Raw genomic sequence first — 13,800 nt, forward strand, 5'->3', positions numbered from 1 at the left:
GTTCCAGAGTCTGCCGTCCGAAAGACTCAATTATGTATACAAATTTCATATGCATGACTAGGCGGAGGACGGGGATAGATTGTATAGATGTTATTCAGTACACTGAGACTAGACTCATTCAGAGTTTTTGCCGTTCGCATTGCAGTCGTCACGTATATTTTTCTGTAAACACGAAAACTGCAGCGTGTCGTGCGTCCGTATTAGACTATTAAATTTAGCTATTTGACATTGTATAGCAGCGTGTAGTAATTAAATTAAGTTTTTTTTATATTATTTGTATTCATTTTTTTTTTTTTTATTAAATTTTCAGTCTCCCCGATGAATTTACTTGCGAGCCGCCACTGTTCAAATTAATATTACGTTAAATTTAAGAAATCAGTTTTCAGCATAATATAGGCTATGGAGGCTATTAGCGTTTTAAACCCTTCTTCATAGCTCTATTGTTTTGGAGTTTGATTTTGTAAAATTGCAAAAATATTTTGCCCCATAATTAGTTATTAGTAGGAGAGTTTTTTAGATTCATTTAGAAAAAAATTCAGTGTCAGTTTTCAATTCTAGTACATGAGGCTAAAATAAAAATCCTTAAATTCGTTTAATATCATTTATTACTATTTAATAAATATATCTACATATAAGAACTGTTTTTGATTTTTAAAATAATTTATCATGTACTTACTACATCTTCAAATGTTGATATTTGGAGACAAATTATTTACATTCATACGGCTATATTATATTCACTAGTTAGTTAATTTACAATGTTTACTACAATACTACAGGATAGGCAACAAACCTTTAACAATTACTACAACACAATAATATTGTCTTATTCTGTGATAATACAATTGGTGGATTCTATTATAGAAGGTGGGTAATAAAATGTAATGAGGCCAATGAGGGAAATACAATTGATAGGTATAGATTTTAAAAATAATTCATCAGAAGCGGGTATTTTAGCTTCAAAGTATTTTAAAATAAATGCATCTGTTTTTAACATCTATTAATTTAATAAATCATACTTACATTGTCATAACTGTTTATTTATTTATTTATTTAAATCCATATTAAATTTTATATTGACCACATAATAGGTAACAAAAAACACTTATTAAACGTTGATTAATTAAATTGCATTATTCGGCCCGAGCTACATTTCCAAATTACATCATACAATTTTCAAGTTAATCGTCGATACTCTATACTGTATCTTATCGATATAATAATTGTTATCTGGTATTGAACATATTTTAATCATATTTCATTGTACGATATTTTTATCACATATATATTTTATATCTATATATAATGTGTAATGTGCGTATAGATATAAAATGTACTACTATAAAATATAGTACAATGAAATATATATATAATACTAGCCGACCCTGCAATGCTTCGCTGTTGCAAGATTTCTCAGATATTATATTAATATTTATTTTCTAGACGTTAAATAATTATTTTTATTCTTGCTCATTTTTAGTCACCTCTCCATGGTGATGTATCTATATAAATTTAGCGTCGCCACCGCGGATTCTTTATAATGTTGAAAAAAAATTATATAGTCTGTTTTTGGTTACCAAGGTTTCCAAACAATTATTGTATTAATAATTCTATAATTTCATAGGTTTCTCACCAACGATTCAAGATTTTCAAGGAAGAATTTGGAATGTATCGATACGTATCGATGTAATTTTGAGCGTTCGAGAAGTTACACGTGCAGTATACAAGCGCTACGTACCGAGTACCGACCCGTATCGGACTCGAACTTCGATACGAGGTGGTACGTATCGATACGTATCAAATTTTTCTTCTTGAAAATCTTGATTGATTGTTTTAAAAGACACAACATAGATCTTTTAATTTTCAATTTTGACCTTTCAAAAGTCCAACTAAATATAATTTGCTACCAGAAACCTCCATTGATTGATTATAAATACTAATAATGGATATTAGATACTGTCTCGGATAAAATTATTTGTTATAATTCCGACCTGCTAGAATAATCTGTGGTTGTCGAGTTGGATTGTTATTTATTTTCAGCCAGCAAGTATTTCTTACTAAAAAAGGTATAGGTATACAATTTAGGGGTTTATTTTAATTAATAATAACTGATTATTTATTAACTTTATCGGACTATGTTTAAAACTTTCTTTGTGATGTCCTCTTTAATTAAAAAAAAAACTGCAAGACAATTGAATAAGTAGTTAGGGAGTTTATAGTGTTTACACCATCTATTATTTAATCAACGCTAATTTGTTCCTTGTGCGTCATAAGTTTTTGAAGTAGTAAAAATGTTTCATTCATCAACATTAAAATTTAAAGGTGGCGTAAAGAATAAAAATTAATTGTAACAAATTGTTCAAAGAATCTAACATAGGAATTACAAAAGTACAGTCACAATGTTTACTCCACGAATTAAGATATTATTTCTAAATTTGAGGTTTTTTTTATAAGAATATAATAGTAAATGTTAAAATGTTTAGGAAATTTGTTAAAACCAAGAAAAAATTTCAATTATTTTGTAGTTGTAAACGTTTTAATTTACATCAAAAGTCAAAAACTGTTGATATCTTGGCTAAAAAAACTTAGTTACATCAAGATGTATAAAGTTTTTAATAACGAAGTTTTAATTTAATTCATTTAGTCGTTGAAATTATTAATTGAAAAAATTGCAAAATGTCTCCGTTATCAACGCTGATAAAAAAACGTTGCCAACGTTTTTCGCAGTATTATGATTGTGGTTATTACATATTATTATTATGGTTGTGTATTTGAAAAATGAATTCGTCAAATCTATTCTGTGATTATACCTCAGATATAGGTCTATGCACTATACCATCAATTTAGTATTTAGCACAATTCTTAAGGACGTTCATTATAATCGCGTATAGTAATAAAAAATAATAATATTTATCACAAACAACCATTTTCTTTATCTATATGACAATGACACAATAAAATTGTCAGTTACTGACTACTGTATTGTACAAACCCTGAACAGTGGAGAGTTGAACCTCATAGCCATTAGCTTAAAATTACTTCTTGAAAAAACGTACGTAGTTAACGAAATGGATACAACATTCCTGCCAGAATATTTAGAATTACTGGTGAAAAATTGGCTTTCGTGGAATCAAGTATGAGCTTTATAGTTAGAACAGTTTTGCTGTAGAACGAATTGCAATATGTACTTATATTTGTATAACTAATTTTCAGTCACAACAGTACTCTGTAGAACTAGCAGAAATATTGGCACAAAAAAATGTGGATAAAATAAAAAACATGTTTGATGGTCGCCTGTCATTTGGAACAGCTGGTCTGAGAGCAGCGATGGGTCCTGGTTTCAAACGTATGAATGATCTGGTGGTCGTACAATCTGCTCAGGGGCTTTTGTATTACATGTTGAGCATCTTTGGCGATTTGCTAAAAACATCTGGTATTATTATTGGATATGATGGAAGATATAATAGTAAAAGGTTACAGAGAAAAAGTGTATATTTGCATTATGTGAATTTTATTAATTGTTTCAAATTGATTTAGATTTGCGGAATTGACATCGCAAGTTTTTTTAAGACATTCCATCAAAGTATATCTTATGAATGAAGTTTGTCCAACTCCATTTGTAGCTTTCGGTATTAAGTTATACAAATGTTGTGGTGGGCTAATGGTGACTGCATCACATAACCCAAAAGAAGATAATGGTTATAAAGTATTCTGGAAAAATGGTGCTCAAGTTAGTAAGTTTTAAGGAACATTAGTGATTCCACTAGTCACCTTATAACTTGAATACATTTTCAAATATATTTCCAGATTATATCTCCAGTTGATAAAAACATTCAAAAAAGTATTACTGAACATTTAGAGCCTGAAGGTTTTTGGAATACTGAAGACATTTATAATAATAGTTTGTTAGTTAATCCATTAATCGACCTGCAGAAAAATTACAACTGTTTTATTGACAAAATGTTGTTTCCTAATTTGGATAAAAAGAAAACAAATATAATATTTACTTATACACCTATGCATGGTGTAGGGTATTCTTACATAAAAAATGTATTTGAAAATGCAAAATTCAACGTGAGTATCTGAAAATGAACTGTATTCAATGCATTTATGTCATAAATATAATGTTTATAAATTATTTGGTGCAGTAGCTATTATAATTTATGAATTACACTATTTAGCCAGTGATAGTTGTTGAGCAACAAAAAGATCCAAACCCAGAATTTCCAACTGTTCCATTTCCAAACCCAGAAGAAGGAAAAAGTGCATTAAAATTGGCAATAGAAACAGCTGAAAACAACTGTAGTCGTATTATACTTGCTAACGATCCTGATGCTGATAGATTGGCGGTGGCTGAACATCCGTAACACAGTTATTTTCACATTTTTGTAAAAATATATTATTGACTAAGGGCAAATTTTATTTTAGGATAGGTAGCGAGGGCTGGAAAATATTTACTGGAAATGAACTTGGTGCTTTGTTAGGGTGGTGGGTGATACATTCGTATAAAAAAATACACGGTAAAACACATCCTAAATTGGTTGTACTATCAAGTACAGTATCATCTGCTATACTCAAATCTATGGCTAAAATTGAAGGCATCAGATTCGAAGTAAGTTACTTACATTACTTTTTATCAGAAACTCATAAACCAAGATTAATATATTAGTTTAATTACCTTGGTGTATGCACTCTAAACAAACTCATTATAATTTGTTCTAACTCTTAGGAAACACTGACTGGGTTCAAGTGGATGGGTAATAGAGCCGATCAACTTTCTGCTGAAGGATATAATGTAATTTATGCGTTTGAAGAGTCTATTGGTTACATGTGTGGCAGTGAGGTCTTGGATAAAGATGGAATATCTGCTGCTGTTAAAATTGCGGAACTATCTATATATTTAGAAAAAGAAAATAGTACATTATCCTCAGCTTTAGAATCTATATACAAACAGTAACAGTTTTACTTGAAATTCAATGTTTACTCTGTACATAAATCAGATGATTTATTTATTTTATTTTATTTTAGATATGGTTGGCATTTATCTGTTAACTCGTATTTTATTTGCAATGATAGCCTGACAATAAAGAAAATATTTGAATCCATAAGGCAAATCAATAACCAGCCAAACAATGTAAATTTTAATCAAATGTCATTCTTAACAATATGGTGAAGGTTTGAATTGCCTATATCATTTTTACAGTATCCAAAATTCATTCTTGGAGGACGATATTTGATCAAATCAGTTCGAGATATGACAACTGGATATGATTCCAGTACAGTAGATCATAAACCAGTATTGTCCGTTTCAAAATCAACTCAAATGATAACATTTAACTTTGATAATGGTTTAATTGCTACATTACGAACGAGTGGAACAGAACCCAAAATTAAATATTATGCTGAATTATGCAGTGATCCTGAAAATTCTCCGTAAATCAAATTTAATTAAAAATATTTAAATATTTTTTTACAATTTAACTAACTAAGGTTCGATTCTTTTTTTTAGTGATGTCAAAAGATTGAAAAGTGTTTTGAATGAAATGGTTGAAGCAATAATTGAAGAATTTCTAAAACCACATGAAAATGCTCTCATTTTTCGCAGCAACTAGTTAAAGTTAAACAGACATTGCTCAGATGGTTTTCAACATTCATTTATGTTTTACTTAAATGTTATTTAACATACTCCTACTATACAATGTACACTTAGTTTTATAATTTAAAATAGATTCAAGAAGGTTGTTATTTACTAAATTTTAAAATTAAATTAACTGATAATTCTGTAACTAGTTACAGAATAGAAGTGAAGAGTGGTCATACTTAAATCATTCCAATAAATATAATATAATCCAATCCTTTAAATTATTTATTATTAATAAACATATGTTTTAAGTATTGGTATAAAAATGTATTTTGACTTTACGACATTTAGAACTTAACGACAACTTGCCATAACACCCAAAATATTTTCATAATCAATTTTCTCAGTAATATTTTTTGTTTTGATATTTTCATCTTGATTAGCTACAAATATGTATTTGTTATCTAATTCCTTCCAATTGTACTTTAGAATCCAGTGTTTTAGAGCAGCATCTGTTGAAAATCATAACTATTAATTAATACTTATATTAAATTGAATATGAATACAATTAATTATTACTTACCATCAATACCTCCCAATAATTCCATAAGATTATGTTTTTCAATAGACTGAAATGTTATACCAATCACATGACACACAAACTTGCGAACAGAATCTAAAAATCCATTGACTTTAGCATACAGTTCAGGAGTGGAATGAACATTATACCAAAATTCTTTGAAGTTGCAATTTTCCAATAGATCAGCCAAGAACAATACTTGACTTAATGGAGCTTCTTGACACTAAATTATTATAAAAACTCATTAAATAAATCTTTAAAAAAAATTGAATAGTCAAAAGTGAATACATAATATTAATTACTACATTTTTAGCTAAGATGTGATGAATCATTATTTTGAAAATTTTACTTAAATTCTGATTTGGTAATTGATATGAATGATTAATAAGCTCATCATACCTTCTTATAGTGTATTTAAATTAAGAACACACCGGGTGATAGTCTAAAATGTGGCTTAATTGCGTCAGTATATATTTTTATTCATATTTTTGTATGGAAGCAATTAACCAGGCTACAACTATTGACGGCGTAACATACATTGATAGAATGGTTTTCAGACCACACCTGGTGAATTCTTGAACTTAATAGACTATGGTATTCTAATTACTGTGTATCGACATCTAAAAATGTATTAAATTGTCTAACCTTAAAATCTAAAGTGCCCAACTCCCTGAGTACAATCAATATGGTAAAATAAAAATATGGATGAACGTCACAGAAGTATTGCTTACCAATTTTTCATTCAACAGGCATTTGCACAACACAAAATCAGAATGAGGAAAGTTGGTGATTGCCTTCAGCATGATCTGAACAGTGATATCCAAATTATAATCGTGATGAAATTGATATATTTTGAGAACTGCAAGGTTTGCTTCCAGATCGTATGTGTTCTCTTGGGACTGTACTTCCACGTAGTGTTCAAGTGTAGATAAATGTTGGGGATTGTATCTAAAGGCGAACAATTAAATGAACTTCCAATTTGCCGAACAAGTAGAAAATATGTGGATCCAACAATGAGCTCAAACTTAACATACCTTTCAATGCCCTGCAAAAGCGACGCAACCGTTTGTCTCATTGCTTCGGCCATGGTTGGTTAAATTGAGTACAAGAAAAGAATTAATTTCAAAACTTAATACTAAGTCCGATATTTTGATTTAAATGCTACAGGCACACGGACAAGGGACACCGAAGTAAGTAAACTCGTAAGCCGCGCCGTGAATGTTAATCACTCGTGATCGTATGACTTTTTATTTGTGTGATTATTATTTCAGAATTTCAGATTATTTAATTGGCAACTCGATAAGCAAATGGAAAATGCGGCACAACCGTGAACCAGTGTGGACAACACATCGGTTAAAATATAGTACTGCAACGGTTTTGTGCTGAAAATATGCCGACGAGCATCAGTGTTACATTTTTAATTTTCATCTAATAATTTTCGCAATAGTCATGATATTCAGTCTGTGAACTGTGAAAGCGTTGAAAGTTACTATTTGAAATCTATTCTGTGCTTACTGTTTACACAGTTGTACCCATAGAACAATGTGACAGTAACGTGTTCTATGGCTCACAATAATATTATGATTTAATTTAAATACTAAATAGATAGTATTATCTTAAATCGTGATTATAGATTTATACTTTATAGCATATTGCAATTTGCAATTAAATTGAAAACAAACTTAGTAAAGTCAACAATTCGAATTTTGAAGTTACGAAATGAAAACGTTACATTTTTCCGAACAAAAATTGTAGTTATCTCATCCTCACGTTTTTCATTTCAATTTGTTGTAAGTATTACCATTAGTTATACAATAAGTACCATATATAATAATAATCAATAGTATTACCGTCAAACTTCTTAAACCTGTTTCATTTCGATATAAACTTGGGCATTGGTTCTTGAATATTGTGTTTAGAATTAAAATTACGAAAATCAATGCAATGAAATTAAAATCATCATAATAGTTATATGTATATTTAACATTTAAACGATTGATGTGCAATAAATTAAAGGATATTAGGTACGTAGGACCTAGGTAGTTTATTAGTAAATTAAAATGCTAATTATTTTTTTTTTAATTTAAATTCATGTAGGTATGTATGTGTATGCATTGTTGTTTTGTGCAAACACTAGAATCTATGATTTTTTTATTTTTAGACATATAGACAATCTAGATAGATTAACTTTTAGAGGTATAAGACCTTGGTTTGTATTTAGCCCTATTATATTTTTAACCCATACTCAAAAACTGAACTGGCTGCCAAATACAAAATAATTTTTAATTATAGTTTAATTATTTATTATTTAATATCAAATAGAAATAACAAAATAAACTATAGAATTATAATTTTATTTATATAATAACATCAAGCAATATACAGAATTATAAATCTGGACAAACCGCTGATGCTAAGACTGCTGCACCCCTTCCACTGCCATCTTCAGAAAGTATAATACCAAATTTTATACCACTATTCACTAATTCAGTAATCTTGCTCATTAATAAATTATGATAAAACGGATGAAATTTATACACTGACCCATCTACTCCGATTATCACGTCTTTCTCATTCATCTTATTCAATATGGCTGTAAGTCCAGCTGCCACTAAATACGCAGATCTCCTCGAAATGCACTCTGTTGCATATCTGACATTCATACAGTCACCGTCTGTAGGATTAACCACACCAATTCCTTGAAGGAACTTTCTAGTGCCTGCATAAGTTCCAGGTGGGTCATTCTCAATTAGCGATAACACATCAGCAGTTAATGATTGCGGAGTATCAAGCGTTGATGGCTTTGTACCATCAAATATTAATTCTTTTTCTATCATGTCTAATAATACCAATCTTAACAATTCTCCAAGGTACATTCCAGATATCATTTTTTCGAAAATTTGCTGGCCACGATTTTCAGAATTTTCATCAATAACTTTGTCATATTTAGTATGGAAATCTTCAAGTTCATTATTTTCTCCAAGTGCACCCCACTCTAGATTGATAACCATTTCTTCTTTTGATTCGGTACCACTATATAACTGGATATTTTTTACCTAAAAATACAAATTACACTGTATTTAGCTATTAGAAATATAAAAATATTGGTTTTTTTCAAATTTACTTTTTCTACGTAACAACAGTTACAACCTGTACCAACAATCAAGCCTATCCTGGTCTTAGGATTCAACCAAGCACAGGACATTAAAGTGCCAACAGTGTCATTTAAAATTGCACAAATGTGTACGTTTAAGTCTGGGATATTAGTAATTGACTTAGCTAACAGCTTTACTACATCTTGACCAACTACACCTTCGCATGTAAAACCTTTTGTCCATCTTGCAAGTTCTCCTGAGTCAATGCTTGATTGTGACATTGGGAAACTAAATGTGAAACCCAAAGGGAGTGTGCTACTGTTTTTTATTCCGTGTGTGGTCACAAATGTGTTCAAACAAGTAGCTATGTAATCAAACAATATTGTTCCTGTTCCATTCATCAACTCCTTTGAACACTCGTATATTTCTTGATCCATTTTGAAAAGTTTATTTTCCCCTAGTTCTAGTTTGAGTACTCGGAAATTTGAACCACCCAAATCAAGAGCTAAGAATTGGCCTTTTTCATTACCAGTAGGCATGTCTTGGACATATGTTTGCCAGCATTTTATTGTTGCTTTTGGATGTGTTTCCTTGCCAAGTCCTTCATCAATGCAGGAAGTTAACCGGTTCATAAATTCCCGTAGTTTGTTATTCGGCAGTACAAAATGTCTGCATAAACGTCTGACTCTAATATGATTTCTCCATGTTTTTAAGTTATTCAAATGTCCTTTACAACTTTGCCTCGGGTCTGACATTTTTTTTGAATTATTATGATAGATGCTTAGAATAAAATAATGATATTCTAAACAATATTTGTAGCAGTCTTACATGAACTATATTTTGAATGTTTATAGTATATTACCAAGGTGCATTGTTTATAGTATATTACCAAGGTGCATTGTTTATAATTACATTAGCCAACAATTATTTTATTTAAATCTTTGTGTTATTATGATTTTTAATTGCCTATAAATTCAAGACTAAATAAAAACAATTTAAAACAAATAAATACAATATTATTGAATTATGTAAGCTATTCAGTATTTATTACTTATTCCTTACTATATTTATTTGGTGTTTATTAGTAGTTGGCAATGGCAGTTTTTAAAACATCATCAAGTATATTGACAAAAGAATGTTTAAGAACACAAATTTGTGGTAAGGATAGTGTTTTTAAATCTCTTTATCATGTATTTATGTGTTTACCTCATTATTATACAGGTGAAGGTGAGTGGCCAAAAAACACAGTAATATATCAGCCTTATGAAACAGAACAAATCTTATTACCTGATAACTCTAAATGTTTATCGGTTAAGACATTTTTAAAAATGGCTGGATTAGAATTCATTGTAGAAGCAAGAGAAAATGCTGAATATATGTCACCACATCGAGGCAAAGTGCCTTTCATTAAAGCAGGCCAGTTTTTAGTTGCTGACTTTGAACCAATCGTCAGTTTTGCTCAATCTAAAGTGAGATTAACATTTTTTTAAGTATTCAATTTAATTATATATTAATACATTTACATTCAGGGTTATTCGCTATCAACAAGTTTAGATGAAGCTCAAAAGTGGGATCTTAGAGTATACATGGCACTAGTGAATAATGTTCTTTTAAATGCTGAGGTTAGTTTACAGAATATTATTTTAAAAACAATTACATCATTTTAATTATATTTAGATTTATGTTACATGGAACCACGAGCTTACTTATAAAGAACTTACCAAGCCAAGATACAGTTCCGTTTATCCTTTCCCATTGAACCACTGGGCTACATATAATAAGCGCCGTGAAATGTTATCACATTTAGATGTGTTAGGTTGGAAAAAAAAGTCTTTAGACGAAGTATTTAAGGAGGTGGAAAGAATCTGTGAATCATTGTCAAACTTTTTGGGGGACAAGAAATATTTTTTTCATGAAAAGTATATTATTAATTATTTATGTATGAAATATTAATTTTATTAATGAAATATTTTTCAGGCCGACTGAGTTGGACGCTTTAGTATTTGGTCATTTGTTTTCCATCATAACAACACCACTACTAAACAATCGATTTGCTGCTACTGTCAGAGCTTATGACAATCTAGTTCAATTATGTGTACGCATTGAAACAGAATTTTATCAGTCTAGAATTTTATGATTTAAATTATTGTTTATTTGAAGAATATTAGTTAGTATTTACTATTATTATTTATATACCAAAATGGGCGAAATAAAATAAAATATTAACTTAACTGTTGTATAGAAATATTTTATGTGATTAAATTATGTTAAGAACTGTTAATAAAATTAATGATAAAACATATTGATTTTGTTGTTATAATTTGGAAAAAAAATGACCTTTGTATCTTAGCCTATAATAATCTAGTGTACACATTAATTTCACTAATTAGTTCTAAACAAATTTTATTTCGATACTATACAACTGATAGTTCCATTGTTGGTTTTTAAGGATTTAGGATAGATTTGTTTAAGGTTTAGAATAAAAATATGTTAAACTTCAAAGCACAATGTCATACATTTTATTTTATCAAGAATAGGTATAATTAATGTTATTTAACGGTAAAAATAAAACAAACAGTAAAGCAAAAAAAAAAAAAAAACTACGGCGAACAATAAATTGAAGTAAATATACCCAATCCTAAATAAATATAGACAAACATTATCATAACAAATATTCATAATAACTCACTTAACTTTTTTATATAATGCTGAAAACTTAACCAAATACTGAAACAAAGTTATTTATGAAAAATAAAATATTTTCAAAAGCAACATAATCACGATAATTTTTAATGTATCATGAATGAAAATTAAAAATTGTAAAATTAACTGATCTTAAATTTAATATGTATAATAGTTCTTATAAATACTACTAGGGTATTTAACATTGTGATGTGTATAATTAAACATAAAAATGTTACATATAGTTTTCCACATATATAATATATTATAAAACATTTGTTGTTATTTTTACCTGTACTGTTATATTTTTATATTGCAGAATTTTATAATGCTACCTAAGACTTGATTTAATAGAAACAAAAATATATGATAGACAATTTGCTATCAACATAATACTTTAAATAATTTAATACATACAAATTATTTACGGAAGACAATTAAAATATTGGATACGGTTAACAATTGCAACTAAAAAATATTCTTATTTTAATAATTTAAAATATGTTATAAAAAAAATACTGTATAAAATATGCTGTACATACGTTAAATAACAGACAGTAATTAAAAAAGATTAAAAGAAATTATGTGATACATATGTAAAGTGATAAAACAATTGGCCATCAATCCTTATAATGAAGATGTTGGGCTGTCGAATATGTAATGTTATGCATGTTAAAGACATTAATTCAAGAATTGTTTTTTTTTAAAATGCACTTCATGATAAGAAGACATTAGGTAGATACATATTTTGCAATCAATGATTTTATATTTATCATTAGTTTTTGGAAAACAATCCATATCTATTAATTTAAAATTTAAAAGTAGAACTTTTGAAATTCAAATGAATATAAATTATAAATATGAAACAAAGATAACATGAGATAAGCATAGTTTAATTTTTAGGAGTATGTCAGAGTAAGTATTTTTAAGGTTTGATAAAGCCAATTTTAAACATTTTAGAAAAAATAAAAAATAAAAATGTAGGTTAATACTATTTCAAAGGAATTTATAAGAGGTCCCAAGTCTGTACTAATATTGGTTATTGTGTAATTACAAAAATATATAAAAAATCATAGTATTTTCAAATGGTTTTATTACCATACATAAGTTTCAAACTTGCAAAAACCGCAAAAACCAACGTTACAATCAACTAACTGTTTAAGATAATACTTAAAGTAAATCATTAGAGATAACTTTCAACATTATATTAAGAAATATAATTACTTCTAAAAAATATTAATAATAAAGATATGAGTTCCTATTTACCTATACATATAAAATAATTAAAATCAAAGCTCAGTTTAAATACTATTTACTCTTGAATCTGTCTTTAATATTCATCATCTTAAATGTATATATCAGTATAGCTCAATGATTACAATTTATTAAATACAATTATTATTATTATTTTAATGGTAAAAATTGTATTTGAATTACATAGAATATAGAACAAATCACTAGATTGTATAATAGCCTATAGCTATTGTCATGAAATAAAACATTTATAAATATTTAACAAATTTTTTTAGGTAATGTATCATACATTTTTCACAAATATTGGTAAACAAAAAAATTTGGGATGTTAGTTAGATAATAATTGCAAGGACTAGGTTCAAAATTTCATTTTACAAAAATATATATATATATCATATGAATTTTAAATAATACTCATTAAAAATAAAACAAGATAAAACATAACAATGATACGTCAAACAAGAGGCAATAAACAAATTATTGGGTATAATATTGTCATTAAAGAATTTAAAATTTCAATTATCTTCAAAGGTAACTCATAAATAAGAAAATTGTTAAAATAGTTGGCATAACAAAATAAAAACTTAAAAAATATTGAATGTCTAGAT

At 28.1% G+C, this 13,800-nt stretch overlaps 4 protein-coding genes across 4 annotated transcripts; 2 read left to right on the top strand and 2 right to left on the bottom strand.

The window, feature by feature from the left end:
• Positions 1-2,739: 2,739 nt before the first annotated feature.
• Positions 2,740-5,853, top strand: LOC111026785 (phosphoglucomutase-2). Its single transcript, XM_022304922.1, has 10 exons — positions 2,740-3,134; positions 3,214-3,473; positions 3,538-3,730; positions 3,808-4,074; positions 4,182-4,363; positions 4,429-4,612; positions 4,730-4,953; positions 5,029-5,134; positions 5,204-5,433; positions 5,510-5,853. The coding sequence occupies exons 1-10, from the start codon at positions 3,069-3,071 to the stop codon at positions 5,610-5,612; spliced, it is 1,815 nt and encodes a 604-aa protein (XP_022160614.1). The 5' UTR covers positions 2,740-3,068; the 3' UTR covers positions 5,613-5,853.
• LOC111026787 (eukaryotic translation initiation factor 3 subunit K) lies at positions 5,839-7,439 on the bottom strand. Its single transcript, XM_022304924.1, has 4 exons — positions 7,196-7,439; positions 6,893-7,109; positions 6,165-6,384; positions 5,839-6,093 (listed from the first exon to the last, which is right to left on the bottom strand). The coding sequence occupies exons 1-4, from the start codon at positions 7,246-7,248 to the stop codon at positions 5,936-5,938; spliced, it is 648 nt and encodes a 215-aa protein (XP_022160616.1). The 5' UTR covers positions 7,249-7,439; the 3' UTR covers positions 5,839-5,935.
• Positions 7,440-7,684: 245 nt separating this feature from the next.
• LOC111026786 (metaxin-2) lies at positions 7,685-11,415 on the top strand. Its single transcript, XM_022304923.1, has 6 exons — positions 7,685-7,951; positions 10,342-10,414; positions 10,478-10,725; positions 10,786-10,878; positions 10,934-11,175; positions 11,234-11,415. The coding sequence occupies exons 2-6, from the start codon at positions 10,351-10,353 to the stop codon at positions 11,391-11,393; spliced, it is 807 nt and encodes a 268-aa protein (XP_022160615.1). The 5' UTR covers positions 7,685-7,951; positions 10,342-10,350; the 3' UTR covers positions 11,394-11,415.
• Positions 7,958-10,082, bottom strand: LOC111026788 (hexokinase type 2-like). Its single transcript, XM_022304927.1, has 2 exons — positions 9,286-10,082; positions 7,958-9,217 (listed from the first exon to the last, which is right to left on the bottom strand). Exons 1-2 carry the CDS (start codon positions 10,009-10,011, stop codon positions 8,549-8,551), a joined length of 1,395 nt encoding a protein of 464 aa, XP_022160619.1. The 5' UTR covers positions 10,012-10,082; the 3' UTR covers positions 7,958-8,548.
• Positions 11,416-13,800: the final 2,385 nt, after the last annotated feature.

Source organism: Myzus persicae, unplaced genomic scaffold, assembly GCF_001856785.1.
Source record: "Myzus persicae strain clone G006 unplaced genomic scaffold, MPER_G0061.0, whole genome shotgun sequence".
NCBI lineage: Eukaryota > Metazoa > Arthropoda > Insecta > Hemiptera > Aphididae > Myzus > Myzus persicae.

Bases quoted from the DNA above. Each gene is read 5' to 3' on its own strand.
- LOC111026785 (XM_022304922.1), top strand. From the start codon at position 3,069: ATGGATACAACATTCCTGCCAGAATATTTAGAATTACTGGTGAAAAAT. The intron at 3,135-3,213 runs GTATGAGCTTTA...ACTAATTTTCAG, and splicing joins ATTGGCTTTCGTGGAATCAA to TCACAACAGTACTCTGTAGA. The intron at 3,731-3,807 runs GTTAGTAAGTTT...ATATATTTCCAG, and splicing joins TCTGGAAAAATGGTGCTCAA to ATTATATCTCCAGTTGATAA.
- LOC111026787 (XM_022304924.1), bottom strand. From the start codon at position 7,248: ATGGCCGAAGCAATGAGACAAACGGTTGCGTCGCTTTTGCAGGGCATT. The intron at 6,385-6,892 runs GTAAGCAATACT...ATAATAATTTAG, and splicing joins GCCTGTTGAATGAAAAATTG to TGTCAAGAAGCTCCATTAAG. The intron at 6,094-6,164 runs GTAAGTAATAAT...GATTTTCAACAG, and splicing joins ATTATTGGGAGGTATTGATG to ATGCTGCTCTAAAACACTGG.
- LOC111026788 (XM_022304927.1), bottom strand. From the start codon at position 10,011: ATGTCAGACCCGAGGCAAAGTTGTAAAGGACATTTGAATAACTTAAAA. The intron at 9,218-9,285 runs GTAAATTTGAAA...TTGTATTTTTAG, and splicing joins ACTGTTGTTACGTAGAAAAA to GTAAAAAATATCCAGTTATA.
- LOC111026786 (XM_022304923.1), top strand. From the start codon at position 10,351: ATGGCAGTTTTTAAAACATCATCAAGTATATTGACAAAAGAATGTTTA. The intron at 10,726-10,785 runs GTGAGATTAACA...ATTTACATTCAG, and splicing joins TCAGTTTTGCTCAATCTAAA to GGTTATTCGCTATCAACAAG. The intron at 10,879-10,933 runs GTTAGTTTACAG...AATTATATTTAG, and splicing joins ATGTTCTTTTAAATGCTGAG to ATTTATGTTACATGGAACCA.